The following is a 23,644-nucleotide window of genomic DNA, read 5'->3' on the forward strand; positions in this document are numbered from 1 at the left end:
CCTTTCTCAGCAGTAAAATTGCCTCCCTTTCAGGCGGCGCAGGCAGCGCGTGTGGCACACTCTTGTCCCCACTCAGAGGAGGAGTAACACATTTCCTTGCAAATCAGGTTCTGCTGCCCCAGGTTTGTGCTGTTTCCATGACGTGGTGCCTGAGGTGGTTTCCACCTCTCCCCAAGAACTTCCGCAGGGTCCCTCAGGTCTTTAACATTTGTCTGTTGAAGAAGGCAGCCCCCCGGACACGGGGCACCCCGCCTCCCTGCTGGTTGCGCTGCACGAAGTCAATGGCAAGTGGCACCAGGAGGTCCGCGCCATCACCGACTCCCGTTTGCCCAGGGGTCAACTACAGTACTCGGTCACTTGGGAGGAGCTCCCGGATGGAGTCGATGAATGGGTGGACGTTGGGCATGTAGCGGCACCACGACTAGTCCGGGCATTTCATCGGGCCCATCTGGATCGGCCAGGGGGGAGGGGGGCCTTAGAGGGATGTCAGAACTACAAGTCCCAACATGCAGTAGCCGCCACCGGGAAGCTGTCGGAGCGGGAACCTTCCATGAATGAGAATCCGGGGCGGGAGAAGGGACTACAGTGATTGGGTGGTACGAGCACTCGATCAAGCCTTAAATACTGGAACTGAGGGGGAGATCCTCAGTTCCAGCACCCTGTGGCTAGGGCGATACAAATCAATAAAAAATTTCCTGTTCAAGTTAACTTTGTCTGAGTGTGTTCAGCCTCACACTTAGCTAGGAATCTACAATAAAATATGCAGTTCCCTTCCCTATGAATTAAATTCCATATGTTGGGAAATGGTGGTCTTCTGGTCCCAAGGGTGGCTCATTCTAATAACTTGTGTGGCTCATTCTAATAACTGCCTTGTTGCTAGTGATATTCTAGTGACCTGTGGTGGGGGGAGGTTCCAGGGCACCCCACATGGGAATGCTTTCAGACTCTACAAGTGGTGTGGGTCTCTCTCTTGAATGGTTCTCTTCCCTGCTTTTGTTTTCTCTGAACAGAAAATAGGTATCACAGAACTGATCACTCGGTCAGCCAAGCATATCTTCAAGACATACCTTCAGGTAACAAATTGGATTATTCTTCCCCCCCCCCCCCCACCCCCGCTGCCACCCGCCTGCCCCCTCGGGGTTGTCTGAGGCCCGACCGGCATGACAGAGGGCCCTGCTCAACTGCGTGGCTATTCTTTTTTTTAAAAAAAAAATGTTGTGATTCATGGGATTTTTCCCCCCTCTGTATTTTTTAGAACCCAGTCGAGGGCTGGGAGGGGTTGAGGGTGGGAAACCGCCTGCAGCGACTCTGGAGTAAACCTGAGTGCCTTTTGCCCCCTGATAAGAGTTTTGTTTTGGCAGCAGGAGTGTGTTTTTTCCCTCCCGTGTGGAGTCGTGATCTCACAGTCAGACTTTGGGCTTGGAGGTCTGGGCTGCAGTCCCTACTCGGCCTTGGACTCTGCAGCCTGTTCAGTTGGGCAGAGAATGGTTAGGAGCGCACACATGCACAAAATGTCAGAGCCTTCTGGAGGCCTCTGTGTGTGCACTGGCTCCCGGGGAGTCTTGCCCACGTGTCAGCGTGACTTGTGTGGCTCATTTCTTCTTCCCAGCCCTCCCATCCAGTGTGAGCGGCGCTGTCTTACGCCAGAACACGTGTCCGGGTTTCTCCTGTCTGGCCATCTGGCTTTGCCTGTTCATCAGCAATGGGATGAGCCCCCCCCCCCCCCCCCCCAAGCTGGTTCTCAGGTTCACCTGACTCCTCTGTTGCATTCCTTGGGAGTCACCATTTAAATGTGGTTTTAAAAATAGAGGGTAAACCTTTTATTGGTCATCTTGTGCTTTGCAAAGCACCTTTTGGAGGCCAGCAGTACTTGCAAAGGCTAGCCCTGGGAGACATGCGCTCCAGGTGCTCTTGGGCCAGTTGCACACTGTCAGCTTAGCTTGCCTCGCAAGGTGGTTGTGAGGGTATAATGGGGCATAGGGAAGGGTCACATGCGCTCTCTTGAGCCCTCTGGAAGAAAAGAGAGCAAAGCATAAGGGATGGATACGTGTGAACTGGGCAGCCTTGGAAAATGCTGGGAGATTTTGAAAGTAGTTCCTGTGGATCGGAGTTTTGGAAGAATGGAATGTCACTTCTGGGAGACACTCTTGGTATTTCCACTGATGTATGTGGCAAAGACTATAAGAACATGGGGATATTCCTAGAGTGTCGCTGTGGAGCCCAGTTTTTCTTTTGCTCCTGAATTTTGAGAGAAATCCTGGGGACAAGGGCGGGCAAACGACCAACTTAACAATTCTACGTAAAAAACCAATTTGAACTACCTGTTTCCTGCAGGGCGTGGAGCTGTCAGGTTTGTCAGCCGCCATCAGCCACTTCCTCAACTGCTTCCTAAGCTCCTTCCCAAACCCAGTTGCTCATCTTCCCACGGACGAGCTGATCTCCAAGAAGAAGAACAAGAGGAGAAGGAACCGTAACCTGGGCAACGCCGACAACACCACCTGGGCCAGCATGAGCCCCCAGGAGCTGTGGAAGAGCATTGGCTCCGAAGCAAAGGCCTACTTTGACTTCAGCCTGGAATGGTGGGTGGAACTCTGCCAGGTTGAGCCTCATAAAAGATGGCCGTGAGGCTTTGTTGTCTCCTGTGGGGCACGGGTGCTTTTGTGCACAACGCAGAAGAGCGGCCAGACTGACTCAGTGGCCAGGTCTGCAAGAGGGGCAACCCCCCACCCCACCCAAACACACACACCCCACATACCCCTGGATTCAGAGGAGCTGCCTCGGAACATCTTAGGGGCATTTTGACCTTGCTTTGCTTCCCCATGGAAATTCAATGTGTCTTCCAAAAATCCCCTGATGCACTAGACCCTTTAAAGAGAGCAAAGTAAATGAACGACATCCTAGGGGAGGGGTCCTAGATCCATAACTTTTCTACTCTTCAAGCAAAGAATTCCTTCTTTTCATCTGTCCTACCCATCCATTTCATTGAGGGTGCCCATGGTGGAGTGGGGGGTTGAGGTCTCTATTTTCTCCACCCCACAGATAACTTTATGTCCCTCGTGCTCCCGCCCCCTCAGTTGTCCTTCACCCTGCAGCGCACAACTATCTTTTTGCTGGAGGCAGAGTCTGAAATAGCTGCAGACCTGCTTGTCCAGAAGGGCAGCTGTGGACATTTCTTGAAACAGGGTGGGAATCTCGCTGCCTGCACTTTCTAGAGATGAAAGCTGATGTCATCAGGGTCTACGTTTGGCAGAGGATGACATCAGTGGTCATTTTAGAAAATAGCAGGGGGGCCAAACGACCGTGCCATTCAAGAGACACATCTGGCTTTGTTTCTATGCAAAGTCCCAGGTTGTGCACGATGAGCCCCGTGGCCCCGGGTGTCAGCAATGGCAGAAGATGAGGCAGGGGCTTGAAACTTGGTTTTTAACCCTAGCAGGTGTTGCAAGACAGCTGTTTGTCCCCAGCCTTGTCCTGCTTGTGGGTGATGCCCGGGGTTTCCCTGTCACCTGGCCATGCGCTGTTCCTGGGCACGGGTGCTGGGCCGCATGGGCCCCCTGGCTCTGCTCCAGCGTGGCTGCTCTTAGGGCTCTTTCCAGCAGCTCCTTTTCAACTTCCACTGACCTTTATTAGGCATATCAATAAAACAAAACACAGGACAGAGCAGGTGTTAAAACAGGACATGAAACGGGATGAAGCACGTAAGGCTGGTGCAGCAGAGGTGGTCAAGCTTCCATTAAGTCTTTGACTTGAGCACCTCTAATAAAAATCCAGCCGTGTGTCCAGCTGCGCCTCCGCCGCTATTATTCAGCAGGTGAAAAGTCTTTGAATGCTCCGAACAACTTTTCTCATTCCCTGGAGCCGGGTCAAGTCGGGAGAGTCAAGGTGAGGCGTATCTCGGGCAAGAAAACATGACATGCTCAACAGTCTCCTGACAGCAGCTCTTTTTCTTTCCTGTTCAATCTGCAGTGAGAGCCTTGACCAAGCAGGGGAGGTGTACAACCTACAGAAGGTCACCCTCCTTCGTGAGATCTCCCTCAAAACTGGCATCCAGGTGAGGCCCTCGCCTTCCCTCAGCAGGCGGCACCACGCAGTGGGACTCGCCGGCAAGTGGCCGGTGTCTTGGGCAGCTTGAACCGTTTGTGGACATGGGTGGCCTTGTTGTGCCCACCGGGGGAAGTGCTCAGTCTGCCTTTGGTGCTCACGGGCAGGTCTTGGGTACACTGAGCTGCCACACCAAAGACAGAAGCAGACTCACAGGGTGCTTTGCGCAGTGTCGAATGTGCTCTGAAGGCAACATGTGGTGTGGTGATGGGTGTCGGCCTCTGACCCGGCAGATCCAGGTTCCAGTTGAGGCTGCCGTTCCGCCTGGAGAAAAAATGGCTCCCCTGGGATGGAGGCAGCGTGTGGGGGTGGAGCGCGAAGCTGTTCAGGGCAGGGAGGTCACCAACGTTGCCGCCTTATCAAATCACGCCCTCTGGAGCTTCTGTGGAAAGGATGGGCCTCCGCGCCCCCCCCCCCCCCCATTGCAGGCCATCAGCCCTCCTTGGCCAAAAAGTTCCCTGGGTGAGCTGGAGCCGCTCTCTCCTTCTCCGCCGTTCCAGCCTCATGGGGGTGCGGCGGGGGGGGGGGGGGATGGAGCTGCTGGACTGGGAGAACTTGTCCACTTGCGCCAGCCAACCGAGTCCACTGAGCTGCTGATCCGGTAGCCCATGTATGGCCTTTCTCACTGAAGTCCAGGGGCTGGCCGCATTAGAGGGTGCCAGGCTCCAGCCCCCCCACCCCCTCTGCCATGGAGGCTCACTGGGTGACCTCGGGCCAGCCCCACATTCTCAGCCAAATGTGCCTCGCAGGGTTGTTGTGAGGATAAAATGAAGGAAAGGGGAAGGAGGTAGGATTCTGGGCATGAAGTAAAGTTTGGAAAACTGCACACAAGTAAACAGTGTTGGGCTGCAAAATAGGAAAACAACATAATGCAGACAACAAACAATGTTAAAAATAAAAGTGCCTAAAATGTTAACTTATAGAGAGACCCTCGTGCCTTTGCCAAAATTCCCCCCTGAACTGTTCGTTTATACATTCTGTGGAATGGTCAACATTTTCCACCTCCCTGACATGGTTTGGGTTTCCTGGTTCAAGTGGCCACTTCAGAGCCCCCCCCCCCCCCCCCCAGCATGTTCTCAGAAATTGAGGCAGGTGGGTGTCTGTTGCTCGGAGGGTGTAAGACATGAATACGGAAGGGATGGTGTTCCTGATCACAGAATTAGAAGGGCTGAGGGTATAGCAAGACCGAGTTTGTTGCCTTCTTCCTATATAAAGTAGGAAGGTGGTCTGGTTTTCATAATGAGTAGAGAAAAACAATTTAAATGATGTGTTTCAGATCCTGCTGAAAGAGTACAATTTTGATAACCGACACAAGCCAACCTTCACCGAGGAGGACATCTTGAACATCTTTCCCGTTGTCAAGCACGTCAACCCCAAAGCCTCCGATGCGTTCCACTTCTTCCAGAGTGGGCAAGCCAAAGTCCAGCAAGGTAGGAACCCTCCAGAATCCCTCCCCAGTCTACATTTGAAAGTGCTGATATTGCAGGGGTACATCCACATCATTGTATACATTCTTGATGCTGCCTCCTAGGAATTTAGGGCAAGTTCCAGGCCCAAATGCATTGGGGGTGGGGAGAGCATCACCTTTCTAGTGCACGGGGGTCAGACTCATTTGTTACAAGGGCCGATATGGCATAAATATGACTTGGTCAGGCTGGGCCCTGGGGGAGGGGGGGGAGGCAGTTAAGCTTGCAGTGGGGGTCACGACAAGTGGCTGTCGCAGCTGGTGAACCTACAACAGGTTTTCCAGCCCAGATTGGTACAGAGAAGTCGTGGCTCACCAGGTGAGATTGAGAGATGCGGGGGTGGGGGGGGGGGGGCTTCCTGACCTGATGAGCCTGCAGCAGGTTTGTCAGCTCAAAACAGCAGCTCTAGGAGGTGGCCTGCCTGCCTCAGCTCACAAGCCCACAGCAGGCTCGCCAGCTCCAGTTGGGACCAATCGGGGGCGGGGGGGGGGGGGCCTGCCTGGGCAGCTCAGATTGGGAGCGGGGTGAGGGGGTTGCCTGCACCAGCAAGGCCTGAAGTCTTTCCAGGCCAGGTGGGGAGCAGAGGTGCAGAGAGGCCTCAGCTGGCCTGTGGGCCTGAGAAGCTCTCTGAAGGGGCCAGATCCGCCTTCTGGGCTGCAGGTCACACACGCACACACACACACGGTCCAGAGGATCCTTTGAATCTACAGAGTTGCTCTCCCAGGGAGCAAGACGTGTGCTAGATCAGACCAAAGGAGGCCCATCTAGTCCAGCGTCCTGTCCTCCCCCACCCTTGTCGGATCATCCGCAGGGCCTCCCCCTCTGTATGCCCCCCCCCTTCCCGACAAAGTCCTCTGAGTGAGAGGGCTTCTATACACTAGACCAGCCTGAAGGCTGCACTACACACCACCTGGAATCCCACAAGCTGGGCCTGAGGGCAAAGCCCCTGTCTACCTGGAGGCCACCGCATGGGTATCTTAGGATGTTAGTATAAGAACATAAGAAAGAGCCTGCTGGATCAGACCAGAGTCCATCTAGTCCAGCTCTCTACTACTCGCAGTGGCCCACCAGGTGCCTTTGGGAACTCACATGCAGGAGGTGAATGCAATGGCCTTCTGCGGCTGTTGCTCCCGATCACCTGGTCTGTTAAGGCATTTGCAATCTCAGATCAAGGAGGATCAAGATTGGTAGCCATAAATCGACTTCTCCTCCATAAATCTGTCCAAGCCCCTTTTAAAGCTATCCAGGTTAGTGGCCATCACCACCTCCTGTGGCAGCATATTCCAAACACCAATCACACGTTGCGTGAAGAAGTGTTTCCTTTTATTAGTCCTAATTCTTCCCCCCAGCATTTTCAATGGATGCCCCAGCCTGGTTCTAGTATACTTCTCTGCATCTATTTGCTGCCAGAAATCTTTTTCTGCCGCTGATTTTTTTGCACGTACGAAGGGTAAACATTACGGGGTGAATTTTTGTGCAGTTTACTTTGCAGTAACGTGCATGGCTACCTGCAGAAGGCCCAGTGTGCATTTCTGACCTGAACAAAATCATTTTTCCTGCACGTCTTTCAGTCTTCAAACATTTTGCATATAAACTTCATCCCATGACTGCAAGTCACTGAATCTCAGGGCTTTAATGATGATCTTTCCTCAGTCGTCCCGAGCTTTCCGGACAATTCTGGACACAACAATTGCAATATCCCTATAAAATGTGTATATCCTTATATAAATGTTTTTTTAATTGCACTTTATGAGCAGCACGTGGAATTCTGAAGGGGCCATATTGGCTCCAGATGCCGCTCCTGTCGAGTAACCTGCTTCTCACAGTAGCTGGTCAGATACAAGCGAGGCACGAAGTCCTCAGTGCTCCCCCGTCTGCCCCTGCGCTTCTGAACAGGGACGCCCCACTGAGCTGTCTTGGCAGCCCTCAGACGCAGGAGATTGTTGCTTGGATATTTTCAAGGAAGCAGAATTCTGCATCCTCTTTCCCGCCTTCCAGAAGAGCCCCCCATACGTCCTGAGAACTGGTGTGGCCGGCCAGGGTGCTGCCCTAGGAGCTGGGAGATTTAGGGGCAGATGCTCATTGCGATTATGCTGGGCCAGTCTCATTCTCTCAACCAGCCCCGCCTCCTGGGGGCGGCAGCAGGGTGGGTGTCTTGAGGAGAGATGCAGAGTAGATGAGGATCTGAGAGAGCCGGGGGGTTGAACCCCCACTCTGCTGTGGAGGCTGGCTGGATGACTGTGAGCCAGACACGCGCCACCACCTTCCCTGCCTTCCCCACAAATGGAGAAGGAGAATGTTGGGAGCCATCTGGAATCCCACAAGCTGGGTCGACACCGGGGGTGGGTGGGGGGTATAAATGTCGTAAGTGGTTAAAATGAGAAGTGACGTGTGCCGCTTTGAGGGCAGTTGCTGGGGGGAGGGGTTAAATGTCAGATAAATACTGTTTGGAACGGGCCGTGCGGAGGAGGGGCACAAGCTTTAGAAATCACTGCCGGGTGTTTCTGCTCTGCAGGTTTCTTGAAAGAGGGCTGTGAGCTCATCAGTGAAGCCTTAAACCTGTTCAACAACGTGTACGGTGCGATGCATGTGGAGATCTGCGCCTGCCTGCGGCTCCTGGCACGCCTGAATTACATCATGGGAGACTACTCAGAGGTACGCAGGAGCCTCTCTGCCTGCCAGATGCGCTGCCGGCTCCCAGCTTCTCTTCCTGCTGCTGGTCAGGACACAGTCGCTCCAGTGCCACCTTTGCCTTTTCAAAGACAGACCCCAGCCCAGGCCCTCTGTGGAGCTCAGGCAGCAAAGCCCAGGAACAAAGCCCAGCAAAAAGAGATGCAAAGTGGTCACCGCCAAGTCCCGTTCTGCAGGAGTGGCTCTTCTGCCAAAGAGACAGGAGTTGGGGGATGTCTAATAAGAGTTTGTGGATGAGAGCCTACTTTGCTGAGCTGAGACTAGAATAAAAACTTGTTTGTTGTGGACATGCCGGGAGACTCCCCAGTATATTTTTTTAATCCAAGTAAATCATATTAAAGTTGGAGTAGCCGGTGTATGCCCCGCCCACACGCAGAAGCCGATGGAAGTAGCTGCCAGGCGTTTTGGATGGCAGCAGGAGTTCCCTGGCCCAGGGCGGCTGGCGCTCCCACGCGCCCAGGAAAGGCAGCAGCAGCACGTCCGTTTCAGTGCATGGCATCTCCAGGGGTCTTTTCTTCTGAGGCCCTGGATAGCCCTTGCTAGTCAAGGAAAGGCTGCCCAAAAGTGGGGTGCAGATTCTTCCCACTAACCTGACATGTGTTCTCCGCCTCCTGTCCCGGGGGTGTCAGGCAGACATCTCACAGGGAGAGTTTCCTGTTGGAGCCGCAGCAGCCTTCTAAATGCTGAAGCAGCCAAGCCCAGCAAATGAGCTCTCCTGATAGAGAAATGTGGTTCCCTGTCTGAAACCTGGGTGAGCCACTGGCCATGGGAACAGACGACGCGGGGTCAGGTGGCCACGTGACTTGAACCTTCCATGCATTTCTGGCCACTCTGCCTTGCCTTCGTTGTGACCTGCAGCCTCCTGTTCTGTTCATTTGCAGGCCTTAAGTAATCAACAGAAAGCCGTGCTGATGAGCGAAAGGGTCCTCGGCATTGAGCATCCCAATACGATTCAGGAATACGTAAGTGCCAGCTGTTCACCCAAGAGACTGGCAGGGAAGGAAAACCCCGCCCTTCACACACGGCCACTTGTCCTGCTTTCCACTCTCTGCCTGCCTCCTGCCGCTCTGCTGCCGCCTTCCACATTCGCAGTAATGGCAGGATTGCTCAGTCCAGGGCTCTTGTGCCTCAGGTGCTTGGCCACTGCCCAGTGCCCCCTCCCTGACTTCATGAGATTTGGCAAGAGCTCAGTGTGCGTTCTCTGTTGTTGGGGGGGGTGGGGGGGGCACACCTCCCCTAATGGCGTGTTTCAAGTCTTCAAATCTTCTTGTGAACCTAGAGGCTCCCCCCAAATATGTAGAAAAAAATCCCTGCATCTGTTCATGACCCCACTGTGTGCACATTTTGTCCACAGTCTCTTCAGAATCGGATGTGAAGATGTTGGGAGAAGTCAAAGGAATTGATGGGAATAACTTCTGCTTGGCAGGCAGTGGTTTTTGAATGGTTTCCTGTAGCTGTTTGAGCCATAGGTTCAATGTGAAGAAGCAAGTGGAGCCCTGAGTCCTCAGGTGCTCAGGAAACTTTCCAAAGGCAGCTCCTCTTTAGCCCCACCTGCGTTCGGAAGCGGCTCAGCCTTTGGCACGCGTGTCTCATGCAGACCTGTCTCCAAACCTTCAGTTCCTTGGTGCACTGAGATGCTCTGTGGCCCGTCGGGATTGTGATGCTTCAAAGCAAAGGCTGTGCTGTGGGAGGTGGGATTCAGGCTGGGGCTTCTCAAGCTGTGGGACAGGGGTGGGAGGGGTTGGCTGGGGGTGAAGAATGAGATTAGGTTAAAAGCAGCAAGCAGAAAGGCAGCAAACAAGAGTTGGTTCCTGATGTTTACAGGAGAATAACAAATGGTGCCTCCAGTGGTTCCGTTCCTGGCTGGCAGCCGTGTCCCTCTGCATTTAGCTGAGGGAGGCGTGGCTGCTGTTGTCTGAGGGCAGGCCATCAGGTGAGCTTTTGTCTGTTCCAGATGCACCTTGCATTGTATTGCTTTGCGAACAGCCAGCTCTCCACCGCTCTCAACCTCCTGTACCGCGCCCGCTACCTCATGCTCTTGGTGTTTGGAGAAGATCACCCAGAAATGGCCCTCTTGGACGTGAGTCATTCCAAAATGCCTTTGCCCAGAAATCACCTGTGCCAGACATGTAGATTTGTCTTTTTGATCACCTGCATCTCGCTGAATTTTAGCAGAGCGGTTCCAGTCCACGTGGCTGCTGAGAGGACACAGAAGGGCTGTCTTGTGGGACAGGTCCAGGGGCTGAGGTGGAGCCCCATTGGCCTGTGTGGCTGTGTGGTTTCCTGCAGCCGTGGCAGGATGGCCCTTGCCCACGTGTTCTGGAAGTGTGGCTTTCCTTTCCTATGGCAACAGTAGTCCGGGCAAAACTTCATACGTTGGTGCTGATTGCATAAAGTCATGAGTTTTGCTTTCAGGACTCTGAAATTCTGTGCACATTTAGAGACCTTTCCAAGAAGGTTTACTTTTCACCCATCCCAAAATGCATGATGTTGCCACCCGCCTGGCACAGCGTGTGATCCTGTGATCCCTCCCCCATCTGACTGGCACGTGATGTGTGGTTCTCTCTAGAATAATATTGGACTGGTTCTCCACGGGGTGATGGAGTATGACCTCTCTCTCCGGTTTCTGGAGAATGCGCTGCTGATCAACTCCAAGTACCATGGCACGAAATCCCTGAAAGTGGCACTCAGGTGAGACGACCCTGGCACCCCTGGGCCCACACCTGCCTTGGGGGGCGGGGGGGCTGGCTGCTGCCCTGCTCTTTCCCAGCCACTGTCCCCTGCTTCCTAGGGTGAACATTCCCCATCTGACCAGGCCTGGGGCGAAGGCAACTGTCCCAATCTTGCACGTGTCGTTTGAGGCTCCCCTGCTCCTCAGCCACTGCAGGATTTCAAAGGCCAGAAGCCGCTGGCATTTCTCATTGGGGTCCGTTCTCCCCTGTTCCCCCGAGGAGGTGCTGGCTCCGGCTCCACTGTGCACTGTTCTTCCTGATGTCCAGTGGAGACGGCAGCCGCCTTGTCAGAGTAAAGCCTCAACGCTGTGCCCGGGGGTGTCAGTCCACGGGGTGCTGGAGGTGGCCCAGGAGAGATCCCTGGCGTCACTGAGCGCTCCCCGGGGGAAAGGCAAATGCCTGGCTTGGGCTTGCCTGGGTGAGAGATGCTGGCAAGGACCCAACAGTCGTCTGGCTCAGCATCGTGGGTCCCAGAGGCCCAAACCGCCAGCCTCTCAGCAGCTCAGGCAGGGAAGGCCTCCTTCGCCTTCATGGGCAGTCACTGGATCGGTGAGCCTTTTCTCCATGAACTTGTCCAGTCCTCATGAGAAGCCAACCAAGTTAGCAGACAGCTGGAAACCCGGCAGGGGTGGGCTGTGCCCTCTCACTGTGCATCATGGCACAGGGTGATCTGAACCAGCACCTGCTCACTCGATGGAGCGCCCTGGGAGGGGCTTCTCTGTTCACCGTCTCCCTGCAAGGCCTCAGTTTGCAAATCCTCATCACACCGAGTAGCTGAAACGTTTAGGAAAAAAGCCAGGGCAGCCCCCGTGCGGACCTCCTCCTCCGAGGAGTGATTTCTACTTATACTTGGAGGGCCGGGGGAGGTTGGGACTGCCAGGCCTCCTGTGGCCTCCTTTTCCCTACTACCTGCCTTCAAACACACCTGGAATCTTTTCTCCATCTCTTTTCTTTGGCAGTCACCACTTGGTAGCCCGGGTGTATGAGAGCAAAGCTGAATTCCGGTCTGCTCTGCAGTACGAGAAGGAAGGCTACACAATCTACAAAAATCAGGTCAGATTTCCTCCTGTGCTTGGTTAGAAAAGTTGCCTGTAAAATGCTGGAAACAAGACCCACAGAAACTGTCAGTATTGTTAAAGGAGTTAGTTAAGCTGCCGATCCCTTCCTGGTTTGGGGAGGTCACAACTGGTGCAGCATCTGGGAAGGCAGCAGGAGTCTGGGTGGGGTGGGGGGAATTGTCACAGGGCGTTAGTGAAGGAAGATGAGATTGAAACAGGAATGTCCGTAGGAGAGCTTTGATTGTCAGCTTGCATTTTTCTCCCCTTTCCTCTGCCCAGTCCAGTTATGTGGCCTGCTTTTACTGCAGTCCTTTACGAGATGTGACCCTAGGTCAGTGGTGGCGAACCTTTGGCACTCCAGATGTTCTGGACTACAATTCCCATCAGCCCCTGCCAGCGTGGCCAATTGGCCATGCTGGCGAAACTAACAGTCCCAGGCTATCTAATCCTGGAACCTAGGTGCCAGGGCCAGTGCTGTGGTCCTTCCAAGTCCTTAGAACAGAGCCGGGTTCAAGTCAAGAAAGAGAGAGGAATCTTACAAAGAGTCCCCCTCCCAGCGTTGCATTGTTTGGAGAATCCAGGACCTGCAGGACTTGTTTTTGAACACTGATTAGCAGCTGGGCAGTAAACTCTGAGGAGAGATTTAGAAGGGAGCTTTTTGCACTACTGAATTCCTGGGCCAGGCTGTGGCTACGGGGTCCAGGGGGTGAAAAGGAGCCTGCTTTTCTCCACACGGTCCTGCTCTTTTGTGACTCGTTCTTTTAAAAAAATCCCCCTTAGCTTGGCGAGCATCACGAGAAGACCAAAGAAAGCTCAGAGTGCTTGAAGTACCTGACCCAGCAGGCAGTGGCCCTGCAGCGCACAATGAACGAGATCTATAAGAACGGCTCCAATGCGAACATCGTGCCCTTGAAGGTGAGTTGCCCGGAGGTGTGACAGAGAGCCTCCTGGGTTAGCCACCCACTGTCGTCTTCTCCCTGTGGGGGCTGAGCAGAGCCAGAGATCCATCTGCAATGAGTGACTGAGAATGATCTGTAATGCTTTTCAGTGCACTTGAGGGTTGCCTAGTATACCGTTCTGCATTAGTCTGTGTAGATCTCTTCTCCTTATAACTGAAGGCTGACTGAGACCTCTCTTGAACTGCTTTTTATCATTGCACGTTCTCTATGTGATCAGGCCAGCTGGTGGACTAGACTCACCATCAGGCTTTTGACTACTCTCTGGGAGAGAGGAAGGGCACCTGGCATTGGAGGTGTCGGTGATCTGTGTCAATCAAATGGTGCCAAAACAAGGTTCCTTCAAGCATATCCTCATTGCAGTACAGAAGGGGGTTCGTCCTGTCCCAAGGCTGTCCAGGAGGCATCATCTCCCAGGCCTGGATGGAGTCTTGGGTCCCTGAATGTTTGTGGCAGGACACAGGCCCTGTTGGTCCCAGCATGCACTGCTCTTAGGTGGGGTTGAGGAGGAGCAGCTGCCATCCATCACTGACCCACCTGGGGCCGACGGCATCCTGCCCAGCAGCACCCATTGAGCAGTGGCTCTTTGTCAGCTGATTGGCTACCTTCTCTCTCTGGCCATGATTTTTCTCTTCTTGGGCACCTGGGAGAAGGAACTGGACCAACCCGTACGATTCTCTCACTACAAGGAGGTGTCAGGACTACAAGTCCCAACATGCAGTAGCCCCCACCGGGATGCTGTAGGAGCAGGAACCTTCCGCGAATGAGAACCCAGGGCGGGCGAAGGGACTACAGTGATTGGGTGGTACGAGCATTCGATCGTGCCTTAAATACTGGAACTGAGGGGGAGATCCTCAGTTCCAGCACCCTGTGGCCAGGGCGATATAAATCAATAAAGTTTTCCTGCTCAAGTTAGCTTTGCCTGAGTGTGTTCAGCCTTGCAGGAGGCCCACGTCTGTCCAGCCCACGCTCCCCTTGGTGACTCAGAGTGGGGCCAGCGAGCGTTTTTGCTAGAGATGAACATGGGATTGTCTGCATATACATTTGGTGCCCACGACTGGGTCCGAGCCCCTTTCCTGAAGAGGGTTGCATTTGATCCAAGGTGCTAGTTAGTACCCTGAAATCTTGCAGCTTCTCTTATTCAGTTGTTGGGGTGGCTAAAGGTTTTGTTTCTGGCGTTGGGTCCAGCGGGTTTTCAGTCTCAGCAAATTCCCCTCCTCACTGTCGCCTGGCCCTTGTCCCCAGTACTGCCTGGTGGGGGATCAGAAGGGGCTGCCCTCCTGCCTGTGTCACCCGTGGGAAAGCCGGTTGGATCCAACCCAGCATTTTAGTGCAGCAACTGCCAAAAGGCACTCAATGTGGCTCTTCTCAAATCCCCAGTTCACGGCGCCCAGCATGGCCAGCGTCCTGGAGCAGCTGAACATCATCAACGGCATCCTCTTCATTCCACTCAGGTAAGCTCAGCCAGCCTTGCTGTGCTTCCCCAGCGGGAATCGACCGGCCCCAGTTCTGTGCAGCTTCACAGGAGGGGTGGGGAGTGGCAACTGTGGGTCTTCTGCCTGCCCTTTGAGATAAGCAAGACCCCTAATGGCTTTGGCTCAGGAGCCCCCACGTTGCGTTGGTCCTCCTGACCCCTCCTCCTTTTCTCCGCCTCCCTCTCCCTCTTCCTCTCCCTCTCTCTCTCGCTCGCTCGCTCGCTCGCTCGCAAACTGCCCAGCCACATTTCTGTACTCAGGAGTGGTCCCAAAGCATCCTCGGCAGCCCCCATGCTGGCTGTCAGACTCCTAAAACATTTGTCTGGCCTGCCCTGAAGCAGGAGTTTGTAGTCTGTGGTCTGTGGCTCAATGTAGTTCCCAATATGGTGCATGCCCAGTGCTCAGCGCTCTGTCCCATTTGCCCTCTGTGTGCAAGACTTGACTCCCTCTGCCTGGAACGTGCCCTTTTTCTCTCTGCTTCTTTCCACAGCCAAAAAGACTTGGAGAACCTTAAAGCAGAAGTGCAGCGACGCCAGCAGCTCCAAGAGGCCCTCAAGACCAGCGATCCGTTGGAGTCTGAAGAAGAGAAATCCCTCTCAGAGGGAGCCTCTGAGCCGAGCCTGCCTTTGGCCGAAGCCCCCTAAGGGCCCACAGCGCCACTTAGACAGCTGGCCTTTCCTGGTGGGATTACTCTCTGGGCGATTCGGGGTCCCTCCCATCTCCCGGGCAGCTCTTCCTTAGCAATGTGTTTGGGTATTTCTTTTCCATTTGCACTGGTACAATGCAAAGAACTACAATTTGAAAAATAAACGTATCTGTCTAAATAGGCATTTGCCGCACAGTGGGAGGTGCTGCAGCTGATGCCCAAATAGCCAAGGCGGGGGTGGGGGGAGAAAAACAGCCAAAAGAAACCTGTGTTGGTGGGTGTGGGTGGTACGCCTGTGCCATTCATCCATTTCTACTGTGTACATAACAGATTTAATTCCAAGTGAGTTACAGTAACATTTCTCAGGTCCTTTTATGTGGAAGAAGATGGCTGAATTTTGCCTACTTTCCCCTTATTCGGAAGTTGGTTCACTCATCCTCTCCCCCACCCGACCCCCGTTCCTTCCCAGCTTTGATCCTCCACCCTGTTTAGGTGATCACAAATTACTCTTATTATATACTAAATGCAAATTCCGCCATATTTAAAAACCACCAAATTCCTTTAGGCCTGATTGGTTAGAAGGCAGAGCTGAAGTGTTGACGGATGTCCAAGAGAAGGGTCGTGGGGAGGAAGCAGCCGTGGAGTCTTTGCGGGGTGTGTGTGTGTGAGTTTTTGTAACTTTTCACAGGCTCAGCAGGGTTTGTGTGTGTTTTGTCTGGCAGCACTGAACTTGTTGCAAATCTCCTCCTTGCTAAAAAAATGTGGGGGGGGGGGGGAGAAAGCAATGCACATGCAGTTAGTATCCAAAGAATAAATTTATGAAACACCCTCGTACAGTAGAGATGTTACAAGGTGGTCACTGCCATGCCGTAGGCCACCCACCCACCCCCAAGCCGGAAGCAAAGCGAATGTGTAGGAGTCAAGAGCTGTCTGTAGGCCCGCCCTGCGAGGGTGCTTGCCGTTCCCAAGCATCCTGAATCGTTGCTCTAATATAAGATTTTGCAATGGGATCCCCCCCCCCTCCCACCCTGTGCCTAGATTTTGAGTCAAGCCAGCCACACTTGCACCCCCCCCCCCTCCTGTCTTGGAAAGTATCTCTAAAGAGCTGTTGTGGGGTTGGGGAGGGAAGGGCGCTGCCCGGACAGCGTGATTGTCTTGAATTGAATCAATGTTTTATTCTGTAAGGTTGCCTGTGAATGTATTAAAACAAAAATCATGGATTAAGTCTTTACCAAATGAGATTCTCCTCCCACCCCAGTTTCCTCATCTCCTCTGCTAAATATTATGGCACTGAAAAACATGGTTTTGGGTTCTGGTCTTGTGCCCTTCCTCTCCTCCACCTTTTGGCACTATAGAAAGGTCTCCATTGCTGGCAATGGCTGCCCCCCCTCCCCCTCCCTCCGCAGCCTTGCCAATGTAACAGCTCCCCCACCAAGAGGAAGAAAACTTTTTCCAGCTGTGCACAGGCCCACCACTCCCAGAGCTGCTGTTGCAACCGGGCCAAGCAATTCTTGACTAAGAAGAATGTGTCTGTTGGGTTTCTTCCCCAGCTCCAGCCTTATTGCCCACCCCTCCCCCTGGGAGTCCAGAACGCACAAGCTCAGTCGCTCACAAGGACTGGACCGACCGCCGTTGCGCTGTGTCAGTGGTTCACCTGCACAAGCTGTGCGTTGCCTTGTCTGTCCAAAACTGTAAGCGCTCTGTACTGCTGTGACCCAAATATTGTGTTGGGGGGAGTTTCAGGGGAGGGGGCCATTCTGTAGCAACTTAATGCAGGGATGGACAACCTGTGGTCCCTATAGCCTGCCAACCCCTCCCCCTTGCCTTCGGGGGCCCTCAAAGGCTCTCTGATCATCACCAGCACCTGGGGCGAGTCGGGGAGGGGCAAGGCTGTTTGCAGCACAGCTGGCACGGGTTTTACCATAGGCCTGCAGGCAGTAAAAGGGGTGGGTGATGTCTAAATTTGGCATGTTGATTTCCAGGTGAGCCTCATACCGCCCAGGTGCTGTGGGGTATGAAGCTGAAGCACTTTGTAAGGAAAGAACTTTGTTTTGGTCCATGTTTAAGGGGTAGGAGATGGATTTTGAATTCCCTAGGAAGTTCTTCAATAAAGAAATGATTTCAATACACCTTTTGCTTCTAAAGCATTTTTTGGGTCTTTCCTGTGTATCGTCAGGTGAGCCTGGCTCATGTGGTTCAATCAGGGACTGATGAAAATTCTTCTTCCAAAGGCTATTAAGGAAAGCTTTGTAATCTGAATCATCACAAGTCGTCTGAGGGTGACCAAAGCTGAAATTAGTGTTACGAGGAAGATGCATAACCTTCACATCTGTTTTAGGCATGAGAAGAGTGCTAGCCTGGTGTAGAGTGGAGGACTGTAATCATGAGCAATGGACTCTAATCTGGTAAACTGAGTTTGTTTCCCTGCTCCTACACATGAAGCCTGCTGGGTAACCTTGGGCCAGTCAGTTCTCTGAGAACTCTCTCAGCTCCACCAATCTCACAAAGTGACTTGTGGGAAGAAGAGAGGAAGGTGATTGCCAGCCACTTTTGAGACTCCTTAGGTTGAGAAAAGCAGGTTATAAATCCAAACTCCCCGTCTAGCTATAGCTACACATTGAACCATAAAAGATACTGGCTAAGTAGACCTGGCCTTGCACTTGTTCTCCACCCAAACAAAAAATAAGTCAATCAGCTCATTGTGCATCAGTTTGTGTTGGGTCACGCTGGTGCTGTATGACACGCCAAGTTCAAAATGGCTCTTGGGGTTATTTGATTCATTTTTTTCCTTCAGAGTGAAACAGCTTTCCACTTCAGTTGGGATGTTATTGTTAAGGATGGGTGCAGGTATATACATCTGTAACCAATAGAGAAGGAAATCACAGCTGAATTTGCTTAAAGCATTTATACATTGCAGGATTAAACTGTGCCTAAAGCGTGCCTTTTGATGTGCATCCTCCAGGTGTTGCAAAACAGTGTAACCACCATCAAGCGGGAAAAGGGTTAGTTTTAGTTCAGCACAAGGACATCAAAAGCTGGAACCCCCCAGAAGGATCGCAGGGAGCCCGTGGGCTCCACACCATCCCTGTCTGGAGAAACCCTTCAGCACGGCCAGGGAGCAGCTGCAGCAGAGCCAGATCAATATTAATTAGGCTAATAAAATTGTGCTTGCCGACGGTTGCTCGCGTGGGCATTAGATCTGTGGCTTGGATCTGACCTAATTTCATCCAACTGCAATGTTTTCTTTCTCGGGCTCAGCACCTCTGAAGGCATTTAAAACAAATGTCCAAAAAAGGTCCAACGTAACGGTTCCCAGCCAGCACTTATAAGGACATGGCCACTGCAGTGTTCAGAAACAGGACACGCAGCCCTGCTGGGCCAGAAGCACCTGCCGGCCTCTTTCCCAGCAGTACCCCCCCCCCCCCCCCCCACAAAACAAGGTGACCCACACACGCTACGTGAGATAGACTGCTGCTGAATACAAAGATTCCATTTGCACAACAGCTCCAAAGAAGGCCTGCTTGGGCCAGGGTCAACCTCTGCAATGAACTGTTGAGAAAGGCCCTGGAAGAACAGCCATGTGACGCAGCCCCCCACCCCACCCCCCCTTCACAGTTCAGCAGGGAGGTGTGTGTGGCTGGGTGGTGAAGCCAGGTGGGGAAGGGTGCCTGGGATTCCTGGAGGACACAGCTCAATCCTCTGCTCCGCACACTGGTCCTGGTGCCCGGCTGCTGCGCTGTTGATGTCCTTTTGTTCTCAGGGGAGCAGCTTTTAGGAACTATCTGCTGCACATGGAAAAGAAGACGCCCACAGCATATCGGACAAGGATCCTGTCCAGGGAAAGTTTCCAACCCTTCTCACCAAAGCCCTCTGCAAGTGAGAATGTATTTTTATCAGTTGGCACTACTGAACTGTTGCACTTCCTTTGCTAGAAACCCAAAGATGCCTTGAAGTGATTTAAATAGCCTCATTCAACTGTGAAATAAAAAAATAAAATATAAAACTTGCTTAAGAACCTGTGCTGTGCCTCAAGAAAGAGAAACACAAATAGTTTTATATGCATTTAATAGTTTACCAATTGGTACAATAAGATTTGTTTTAATATGCAGAAAACATGAATAAATTTTGTTTTACACAGTCTGAGAGCAACGAATCTTACTGTAAAACACAGAGCAAAATTATATACATTCCTTTACTGATTTTTTTAAAATTTAATTGTGTCAATATCTTCAGTTAACTCCTAGTCTGGGGGAGCAATTTCTCCAACGACCATCTCAACGTCTTCCTTATGGGGGAAAAAGACGATTGCCTGTGTTCATGTCAGTCTCAGAATACCCTCTAGAAAAAAGGGGAAGATTTTGCCAACTCTTGAAAATGACATTTGGAAAGGTGGGAGGGATCATGTTTTGCACAGGAAAAAGCAGTTTATTTCCAGGGACACAGAAAAGGAAAGGCCAGCTGACACCCCGCCAGAATCTGCCAACTGGGCTGAATTGCCGCCCCCCCCTCCCCCCGCCAGTTTCCCCTGTTTTATACACATCATTCCACAACTAAGACAAGTTCTGCATTAGACAGTCTGCTGGGTATTCTTTCAATATAAATTGGATGGGGAATACGGAATTATTAAGAGTCCTTTATTTTTCCTTTGTTCAAATTCCATAAATGTTCCACTCCAAAAAAGAAACAATCCTCAGGATTATCAACCCCCGACTAGCCATGAAACCAAGACCCACCGTTTCCTTTCAAACAGCGTTCATGAGTTTGGTGGCAGAGACTGATTGGGAAAAAGAACAGAGAATGTGACTGAAGAAGGATGTCGTGGGCAATCCAATTCACAAAGAAACCGAAGTTGTTGACGGGGAAGCAGCAAGAGGCTGACACATGGGGGGGCGCTTGGTGAGGCAATAGCCAAAACTTTCAAAATGCTACCGTGCTCTTTGACAACTTGCTAGCAACTATTTTTTTAATTATTAGTGCCCTGGGCACATCATTGGTCACACCACACACAAAAGCAGGACGGCTTATATATATATAACTTTTTTTGCTTAACAACAAAAAAAATTGTAAAGTGCAAGATGTGCTGAGACATCAGTTTTCAGATTGTGTCAAAACCACAAAGAACTTTGCACTTTCCAAAAAAAAGAGAGAGTGAAAGAAAGAATGAACGATGCATCTAGGACTTTTCCCCAACAAGTGTCCCTTCACGCGGCACTGGAATGTTTGTGGGGGGGGGGGGTCTGTCTGCAGCTTCTTTCCAAGGGGGATGACCCACAGGGAGTGGTTTGCTGTGGAATCTGGGGTGCATACACCTCGCCTTTTCTGGATTTAAATAATGCCTTCTTTGTATGACAAAAGTGTTCCGAACCACAGACCACTGGACACCTTCCAACAACCATTCCTTTTACAGACCAAACCAAGAAAGCATTTGGACTCAATGCAGAAAAGGCAATACAGGACTGGACAGCCAGAGAATCAATTTAAAAAGAAAACACATACAGGAGCAGAAGACTTTAAGAGATGACTCCACAGCCCCGACTAGCCATCTCCCCTCTGATCCATTCAGCTTTTCCCCTTTAAAAATCTAGGGAAGCAACGGCTGATCCAGCTCAAAATCATCCCTCCAAATGTGTTGTTTATTTTAGGATAACATACAAGTTATCCAAAGCAAGGAGTGCTCTCTCTCTCTCTCTCTCTCTCTCTCTTGTTAGTAAAAAGGCTTCTGAACTTCCTAAAATATAAAAATTGCCGCTTGAGGTGTGAAAGAAGAAACACAGCAGAGAGCTCCAATGTTAAATATAGAACCACGGCTTCTCTAGTTGTGGAAATACACACAATTTATCTCAACCCTTAAAAAATAACTAGAATCAGTACATCTTGCCTGGAAATACCTGATTGCTGCCAACAGGGGTTGTTAAAGTTGTGCCTGTCATAGATTCAGACATTCTTGAGGAGGAAAAAGTCAACCATCCATTTCCAGTCAAACAGTTTAAAAACAAGAGTTAAGACCTCAAATGTGTAAGAGCCACTTGGGGAACAGTTGCTGACCAAAAAGATGGGCTGTCTGCTATTCTACATACACATACCCCCTTCATACAAGACGCCAAATCCAAAACCTTGCGGGTGAACTGCCGACATGCATTTAAACCTTGCCAAATTTAAGTGTTCCCTTTCTATTGCACACTTCTTTTAAAAAGGAGTCATTTTAAAAAGTCCCTTTAATAAACAGCAATTTTTTTAAAAAAATCTCCACATTTTGTCAGGCTGGCAGCTCACTGCCTACCTCAAAGGGATTTTAAGAGACCTGGTTTGTTAAGGACCAGGAAGCCTTCATCACATGCAGTGAAATTTGACCCAAAATGCCCATCAATACACTTCGGCATTTTCTGGTCTTTTGTAATAGAGGTTTTGGGGTTTTTTTAAAGAGGGCTCTTCCTAGAAGAAATATTTTTACACTGGAATGGATGTGCTGAAGTTTGTTTGTTAAATTATGAGCCGTGAATGCTGCTGCGTGCACCAACTGTGTTCCTCTTACTCTTTTGTGTAGAGCTTTCTGGAGAAGGATGTGGAACCCGTGTGCTCTGTTAAGGTTCCTGGGAGGCAGAAGGGGAATCATCACAATGTTGCCCAGTTCACGGCACTTGCACAGACTACTTGAGGACGGGGGACACAGCTTTTGACACCACCGGCATGACACAACCCTCACCAAGGAGCCTCAGCCAAGGCCAACAGCTGCACCATCAACCAGGAGATGAAATCTAACTGCTCAGGTTAAGAGGTGAACTCAAACAAAAACTGAAGGCCTCTAAAACATCTTTTGCATGGAAAGTGTTGAGTGCCAAGTGTTAAAACACAAGAGAACTCCAATGACCAGGTTTTAAAAACAATCACGTCATATCAAGGTCTCTTCCTATTTTGCAATTTGCAGACTAACCATTTGTTTGAAACGTGATAGGAAGCCAAACATTTTTTTTATCCTATTGATTTGGCAAATATCAAAGAAAAAAACCCCAGTTTTTAATTAGTTTCCGTTAATTGCATAAGATCCTAAATTGCAGCCTTGTTTATTCGATTTCTTAAACACGCTTAAGTGATGCCACAGAAAGGGAGAGAGAGGTGTTTCTGCAAGAGGCCCCCCCCCCCCCACCTCATATGAGAACCACCATTGATAGGCATCACCCGAAAAAGAGAAAAACAGGAGTCGAGAAGATTTGGCTCTCCCCTCTTTCAAGTGCCCTTAATTCAACCAACCAGTTTCTGCCTTCTCAGGTCTGATGTGACCAATGCCAGCCCGTATTCTTAAAACCTATGGTACTTCTAGACAACGTATGTAAATTTACAGTATACAATTTGGATTCACCATGCATGAATACTTTTGTGTGTAACATTTAATAAGCTCAATCTACATCCAGAATAATTTACATGAAAGGACAATATTTATTTTAAACAGGGCTCGATGGGTAACCATGGCATCCGAGTGCATCCAGAAGGGGGGGAGAGGGGGAGGTGTGAATTCAAATCAACGGCACTCCCACACTTTCACTGTTTGATCTACGCTGCCAGTGACCACATAGGGCGCTGTCTTGTGGAAATCTGTAGGGAAAAGAGGGGAGGGGGATAGAGATATACACCCAACTCTGAGTAAAACAAATCACACCACTTTAAAAAAACGGCCAATGCAAACCACCCAACAGAGCATGGAAACCACATGTCCTGCTAGAAAGTTAAAGCCCCATTTCTCTCAAGGTCATCTTAAAACAATGTCCAAATGAGAATAACAAAAGTTGAATATTCAGGGTATACAATGGCTATAACAGTACCCAGCAGCACCAATTCCAGGGGGGAGACAGACTGGAAGAACCGGATCCTAATTGTCCTGGCAAGACCTGCTTCAAGCTCTCCCTTTCTCCGCACCCCCTTTACTTTCCCCCTCTTCACTGCCTCTGATCTGCAGCCTTCTGATCTCACCCCTCCTGCCCAACCTCACTGCCATCACCAAGGGTGCCCGATTTAAAGGCCACACCACTGGGCAAAGTTAATTATTTGCTATTCAGATATCCATCCCCCACCTCTCCTTTTGGCTCAAGTGTGAAGCCTTCCTCCAATCTAAGGAGACCTTTCCCCACTCTTGAAGAAGAGACTCCTTGGGCTGGAGGATTGTCCAGCCAAAAAATAAAAAATTAGTAGCTACTGAAAATATATGGGTTGTTCTCTCCAACTCTACAAACTGCCCCGTGAATCCTAGGGTGGAAAATTAAACACAGAATAAACTACAAAAACTCACAGCAAGAACACTTTGCTATGGGCAGAGACAGCCACTCATTTCCTGGAGAGGTTACCAATACAGTTGCCCTGACACTCTTGACGACGGTCTCCTGTTTGATCTCATGCAATTAAAAAAGCCAATCCAACAAAAGCTCCGCTGTTGAGTTCTTTGGCTGAGCAACACAACGCACAGTTTGCATGTAGAAAGTCTCCTCCTCACTCTCTGCCATCACAAGTCAAAGGACAGGACAGGACCT

The 23,644-nt window shown here is 51.1% G+C and overlaps 2 protein-coding genes across 3 annotated transcripts in view; one reads left to right on the top strand and one right to left on the bottom strand.

The window, feature by feature from the left end:
- CLUH (clustered mitochondria homolog) overlaps positions 1 to 17,254 on the top strand; it is a 74,350-nt gene extending 57,096 nt beyond the window's left edge. For both annotated transcript variants that reach the window (XM_048518744.1, XM_048518745.1), the window contains exons 15-26: positions 1,011 to 1,073; positions 2,335 to 2,579; positions 3,967 to 4,051; positions 5,378 to 5,531; positions 8,083 to 8,222; positions 9,140 to 9,220; positions 10,213 to 10,338; positions 10,828 to 10,949; positions 11,950 to 12,043; positions 12,829 to 12,963; positions 14,385 to 14,458; positions 14,970 to 17,254. In XM_048518744.1, coding sequence (XP_048374701.1) covers positions 1,011 to 1,073; positions 2,335 to 2,579; positions 3,967 to 4,051; positions 5,378 to 5,531; positions 8,083 to 8,222; positions 9,140 to 9,220; positions 10,213 to 10,338; positions 10,828 to 10,949; positions 11,950 to 12,043; positions 12,829 to 12,963; positions 14,385 to 14,458; positions 14,970 to 15,123 — 1,473 coding nt within the window. In that variant the 3' untranslated portion in view covers positions 15,124 to 17,254. The remainder of the gene's footprint in view (positions 1 to 1,010; positions 1,074 to 2,334; positions 2,580 to 3,966; positions 4,052 to 5,377; positions 5,532 to 8,082; positions 8,223 to 9,139; positions 9,221 to 10,212; positions 10,339 to 10,827; positions 10,950 to 11,949; positions 12,044 to 12,828; positions 12,964 to 14,384; positions 14,459 to 14,969) is intronic.
- A 1,919-nt stretch (positions 17,255 to 19,173) lies between these two features.
- The window catches only part of PAFAH1B1 (platelet activating factor acetylhydrolase 1b regulatory subunit 1), a 126,125-nt gene continuing 121,654 nt past the window's right edge, over positions 19,174 to 23,644 (bottom strand). The window contains exon 11 of the mRNA XM_048518758.1: positions 19,174 to 22,715. Coding sequence (XP_048374715.1) covers positions 22,642 to 22,715 — 74 coding nt within the window. The 3' untranslated portion in view covers positions 19,174 to 22,641. The remainder of the gene's footprint in view (positions 22,716 to 23,644) is intronic.

The sequence above is a fragment of the Sphaerodactylus townsendi genome, linkage group LG16 (assembly GCF_021028975.2).
Source record: "Sphaerodactylus townsendi isolate TG3544 linkage group LG16, MPM_Stown_v2.3, whole genome shotgun sequence".
Classification (NCBI taxonomy): domain Eukaryota; kingdom Metazoa; phylum Chordata; class Lepidosauria; order Squamata; family Sphaerodactylidae; genus Sphaerodactylus; species Sphaerodactylus townsendi.